The sequence below is a fragment of the Egretta garzetta genome, unplaced genomic scaffold (genome assembly GCF_000687185.1).
Source record: "Egretta garzetta isolate BGI_Z169 unplaced genomic scaffold, ASM68718v1 scaffold104, whole genome shotgun sequence".
Lineage (NCBI taxonomy): Eukaryota > Metazoa > Chordata > Aves > Pelecaniformes > Ardeidae > Egretta > Egretta garzetta.
This window is the reverse complement of record NW_009259485.1, coordinates 597,560-603,563: the sequence shown is the minus strand read 5'-3', so window position 1 is coordinate 603,563 and position 6,004 is coordinate 597,560. Positions and strand designations below refer to the sequence as shown.

At 34.4% G+C, this 6,004-nt stretch overlaps 1 protein-coding gene across 1 annotated transcript in view; it reads right to left on the bottom strand.

The window, feature by feature from the left end:
* PCDH17 (protocadherin 17) overlaps positions 1 to 6,004 on the bottom strand; it is an 89,320-nt gene that overhangs the window by 61,037 nt on the left and 22,279 nt on the right. The window contains exons 3-4 of the mRNA XM_035892772.1: positions 951 to 1,009; positions 615 to 787 (exon numbers count right to left, since the gene is read on the bottom strand). Of these exons, the coding sequence (XP_035748665.1) occupies positions 615 to 787; positions 951 to 1,009 (232 nt within the window). The remainder of the gene's footprint in view (positions 1 to 614; positions 788 to 950; positions 1,010 to 6,004) is intronic.

Below are 6,004 nucleotides of genomic sequence, written 5' to 3'. Positions count from 1 at the left end.
TAAGTGATTTTAGCTATTTCACAGACACTCGTTTTTGATACTTCCACAGGATGTGAATGAAATTATACTGAAAATCAGATTATGTTATTATTTGACACTTCTACACTACTATTAATTGTGAAATCAACATTACAAACAGGAAAATACATGCATGAAATGAAAACAACTTCTGATCCATTTTTACTCATCTGATACCCAAGTCTGTTTTCTTTTCCTTGTCTCCAAACTACGTGAGGAATGTAAATGACTGGCATTCTTTTATCTGTTGCAGTCATGTCTAGTTTGAATTTCCAAATCACACGTTGGCAGAAGGACTGTATATAATATATCACAGGCAATGCCAGTGGAGATAAAGTATATTCTAATCATTTAAGAAAAGTACTAATTTTTTTTTCTTTTTTTTAATCTTCTTTGGATACTTGTGGTTTCATTTCATGTTCATTCTGAAAGATACTGAGCGTTCCTTGCTCTGGGCTAGCTACAAGATTTACTGTTTCCTCTGATAGTATTATCAGTGGGCTATTCCACCCTGACAAACCGCAACTGCAATACTAATAGGTTTATAATGACGGCTTAAACTTTACGCTTTTGTAAGCATTGGAGGCTTCACTCACCTTGTTCAAGTGGCTGGCTTTTAGTTGAAGTAGTTTTCATCTTGAGTGCCTCCCTAACAGACATGTCACAGCAGGAGCCTTTGTTAGTGTCTTGGTCACTGTCAGCCTGATCACTGTCCCCATGCCCGCTGTCCCTCAAGCTGGCTCTTTCTGGATCCTTGAATGTGGAGCTACTGAAATACATATTAAAAAAAAAAAAAAAAAAAAAGAAAAGAAAAGAAAAAAAGAGAGAGAGAGTTGTATTTACTTGTTCTAAGTTGAATTGTACTCTCTGGCAAAGCAATTTTGACAAGAATGCAAATGGGGAAGCCGAGAAAGTTATTTAATAGGCCTTACCTTTGAACAAACTGCTGCCTGCTGCCCATGTAATTGGGCTCTGCGGGAAAATTGTCTGTCTGTGAAAGAGAAGGAAAAAAATACGTATAGTTGTACACTGGACAAATCTCCTGCAGAGCAACAAGATTTCCTAGAGGAGAAATGATTAATAATTCAAAAATTCCCTTAATCTTCAGATTTGTACATTTTAATTAAATTGGAAAATGCTGGCATGTAATTATGTGCTCAGAACAATTAAATGATTCCGGTCCACAAATTACCTGCTAAAGTAAACAATGAGGCTCCAAGAAGTGGCATTCTCTGTTAGTAACCTGACAGATGACACTGTTTATGTTTTTTTCATTAGTTAGATATTAAGACTGATGGTTATTCAAAATGAGAGAAAAAAATTATTTTTGCATATTACAAAAGTGAATTATTCAATAATACTAATTTTTAATAATAATTACATCATCTACTGGGATTCTTAGGCCCTTAACATTGTAATACTATTTCATATATTGCTATATTACTTTTGAATTGAAAAAAAAAAGCAAAAAAAAAATCAAGAAAATTTGTGGCTAATTAGCTGTGGGGTTTTTTAAATGCTACTGGAAAAGCGCAAGTGTGACAATATTTGGATTTTCTCTCTTTAATTTTCATCAGTATTAATAGCTATGTCAGAATAATGAGAACCACACATGCAAACAAGAACATTAAATGATTGTTGTAGACAAGTAGATTTTAAAAGAAGATACTTTCATTAAGTCTATCATGAGTATATTTTTAGCAGCATGAGCTAAGTAATTGTAGAAGCAGAAGTATTTACAGCATCCAGACCAACATGGAGTCCTGCCAAAGGGAACTGAATTCCCCTTGTATCATCAGCTGAAGTTCTTTGGGAGAAAGAGAGACTGCATCTTTCACAAAACTCCATATACTGTACATTCATACATGTCACTTCTTCTTGCAGCTGACCTAGTGACAGAGCTTCTACTGTTTTCTGCATCACTTCATATCACACCACCATGCTTTGCAGCAGCTATGAGTTTTGCAACAGCACCTAGCGTATCAGTATCGGTAACACAGGCAGCACTCAATTAATGGAGCAGAAGGCCCAAGGTAAGGTTTAATGTCACACAAGTATTTACACAAGTGACCGGTCTCCTAGGTACCTGCTTTTCTCTACCACTCCCCACTCCATTTTTTTAGCTTTGTTTAGGTTTTATAGGTAAGTTGTCATTAGAACTATTTGCCACTGCTTGTATGGTTGGAATATTGGAGCTTGGAAAAGATGAATAAAATTACATCAGAAATTTAATGGTCTCTGTTGTTAGCAACCAAAAACTGGTAGCCACCTGCTACTCTCCAGGTACATGTGAAATAGATGTGCTTATATACCATGGGTATCTTGTGTGATTTAGGAAAGGGATGGAAGATAAAGAATTATCTTCTGTTCGGCACATATGAAGTCAATTTACACTGTACTTCTTGTTTTTAGTTAAATCCTTTGGTTCAAAAATTAGGATTATAACACACATTGTGCTCACATTTCAAAGTTGTTTCTAATTTAAGGTGTGGAGGACATAGCACTGTATATGTCATTACAAAATTAATTCTTAACAGCCTTAATTCTGCTGTTTATTCTTTTCTCGTCAAGAATTATAAGCTAATATCTCTGTTGTGTTAAGCAAATCCACCCCATATATATATACACACATATAATCATTGTGACACTCACAGAGCCTGATACTTCTCAAACCAAACAAACCTTTACAACTGCAGAAATGATGCCTATTTTCTAGGTCTAATATCTCAGCTATAGATGCCCAGGAAAACTGACCTTATGCTTTTATTTACATAAGAAATCTGCCGCCTCTTAAAAACAGCTGCTACTAAAATCAACATTTCCATTTTTCATGTCATTGTCAGGCAAAACGCCCACAATAAACTGCATTTTCATCAGTTCTCTGCCATTAGAAAAGTCAGACTTTTGCCCTGGAATTAATTATAGAACCTCCTTAAAGGTGGTGTTAAGAACTTATCTGTAAGCTGGACCATAGTTAGAACTGGTCATAGTTTTTGTTTCTGCTTTTTCATAGCAAAAAAAAAGGATTTTGCTGGACTAGCCAAGATATAAATTTTAAAATAGAAGTTATGACCACAACTTAGCTGCTATCCTAAAAATGGGAGCTGCTTCTGAGAAATTCTGTATTTATTGTAATCATTAATGATCTTTATCTCGATAATAATTTGACCAATCTCCTTCATATTGTGTTTTACATAAATACACACAGTTGGGTGCCATGTTACAGTGAGTTCATTGCTGCAAAAGAACAAATGTACATGTTTGATAACCATATGCAGCCACAGAGCTCAGAGTTAAATTCTTTTCCTTCTGCTCTAAAAGCATTAGAACTTCTCCTGTGAACTATGAAAGTATGATGTTTGTGCTGAGCTGTAACAAAAAACCCTGAGATACAGGCAGCAAAGAGAGAATTGCTTCATGGATGATAATATCTATACAAAAATTGGGATAATAAACAAACATTTAATTTTAAGGCTAGGCAGTCTAAGGGAATCTTAGAAAAATAAGCATCCGCTTCACAACAGATTACAGAGAGATATGAATGTCTAACTCTCTTAAACACTTTTATTTTTTTTTTAATACCAGTTGAAGTGAGAGGTCATATACTTAAATTTTTTACACTTTAACATCTATAGAAGTGATATTACACATTTCAGCTCATGCATTAATCATACCTCTTTACACTGCATAACTGTAACTCTAAGAAATGAGTGCTATTTAAAAATCTATCAACAGCAAATAAACTCTTTGTCCTTCTCTGGGTACACAGCCCTTTCTAGGAAATCAGAACCGCCATATCTCTCTGCCTCCAGTTTTAAGGTAGGTTTCAGTTTACCTGCAGATAACCATCTAAAAGCTAGTCACTCTAAGCTAATCAGCTAAGGCCCTTCTGTAAGCATTAGAGACATACAAGATAATTTATTCCATTTTGGGCATCTAGCTTTAGGTACATACTGCTCCTGGAGATTACTTTCTCCAGTAACTATAGAGGAATGAAGATGACCAGCAAGATGACCGCTGTAATAGCTAAAGCAAAGTAAGATGCATCATTTCAGAAGTGAATTATATAGAATTACAATCTCCTGATAAATAACCAAAAATTATTCAAATGCCAGCACCACTAACCTTCTGAAGAACAAAATAAAAAAAGCGCCACCTTCCCCTTCCCCCAAGAAATAATCCATATACAAAAGTCACCAGAGTTAAATAGTAAAGACATGTTTTCTGTTTCTGTGATTCAAGGTGAAGGGCTAGAGTATCAATTAGGGCACCAACTACTAAGATACAAGTTCTTCAGTAGAAATAAAACGTACTGGGACAAATGGTCTCTAAAGGCAAATGCAGAAGTGTCCACTGCCCTGGTTAGATGTCAGAGTAAAAAGTCTGCGATGTCAACAATTGTGCATGGCTCCCCTAGAGCTAGGTCCTGGTTTTATGGCTCATTTTCACATATTAGTGGAACCAGTTCATTTCCAATGAGAGTATGCTGTTAAACCATTCGACAGATATACTTTTTCACAGTTGTTACAATGGCCCTTTAAAAATACTTTCTTCCATCTATCTGTCCTAATATGTACCCTAATGTAAATTTGAAATTTTAGGAACACTGCCTTTACTGTGATGTTGCAGAAAAATTCCTGAGGATTTCTGTACGCATGTTTAATACACCTTTCTCAGAAGGATAAAACTCATAGAAAATATAATTTTGAAAGAGATCAGAATGCATATAAACCTTTCAAAAGCTGCCACAATTTTAAAAAGAGGGTTACTACATTTCAGTAAATATCTTACAGTTTGATTATGATACTTTTTTCATCCAGGAGTTGAGGAGGAGGAAAGTAAAGGAACAGGCAAATTAAACCTGTGCAAAATACACTTCTACTGGTATAGTGTTTTAGATGTGACAATATAATTGCTACAGTCTAATAAAGTGACTTGAAGAATCATTTACTGTCCAGTGTTTGTATGAACAACATGTAGAACATCCTTCAAGTGCTATCATCAACTGTCTGTGAAACCATTCATTCTATTACAGCTGTTAGGGCTTACATATCAAGACCACACAGGGGCTTAGATAAACTACAATTGTTTCTAAGTATTGCTCTCATATGGTGAATTTGGAATACTGAATTTTAGAAATTCAAAATAAAACCATTCAGTAATTTGAAAGTCAACTGTTACGGTTCTACTAATTAATTCTGTAATGGCTGTGATTTCCAAAAGTTTCATTTAGAGAAAGGAAAATGAAAAATTATGGCCAGGAACAGAGTATCAGAAACAAATTCCTCATAGGATCCATTAAACCTAAATAATCTCATAAGAAAAAAAAAAAAAAGTGAAAGCTTCATCACTGGAAACAGTTTGAAGCAGCCTGGGTATTACACAATGAACTATGGGGAATATTTTTAGCATTGGGCTAGATTAATCTCTTTTCCTTTTTTTTTTTTTTTTAATAAGTTCATGTTCACAAGGTATATGTGATCAATTCTGTTAAAATGTTTTGATATTTTTATAGCTAAAAAGGAGTTCCACTGTGGCTCTGCACACATATATATTTTTTCCAAAAAAATTAGGATTAAAATTACAGCCCCATATTAATCAATCAGGTTTCAGGGATTCTACTATTGCTCAGTAGGACAATGGTAGAGGACTTCACAAGGCTTCTGCTTTCAAGAATTCCTATTAAAAACAGTCTGTCAATTAAAAATTAGAGGTTCCTAGCTATTTTCCTTTTTTTTTCTTTTTAATCAAAATCTTTGTTACATGACAATTCTGAAGATTTTTAGAAATCTTTGATGTATTCCATACCATTTGAATAAAATAAGAGGAAAAGAAAAGGAAAAGTTTTTAATTTGACAGGTCTTTCTCTTAAAAAAAAATCTGAAAATCAATATAACTACAAAGAAGAAGACAGGGAAAGTGAAAGAAAGAAAGGGGGCATGGAGGGGAGAGAGAAATGTAATATTTAAGTATTTTTGACAAAATG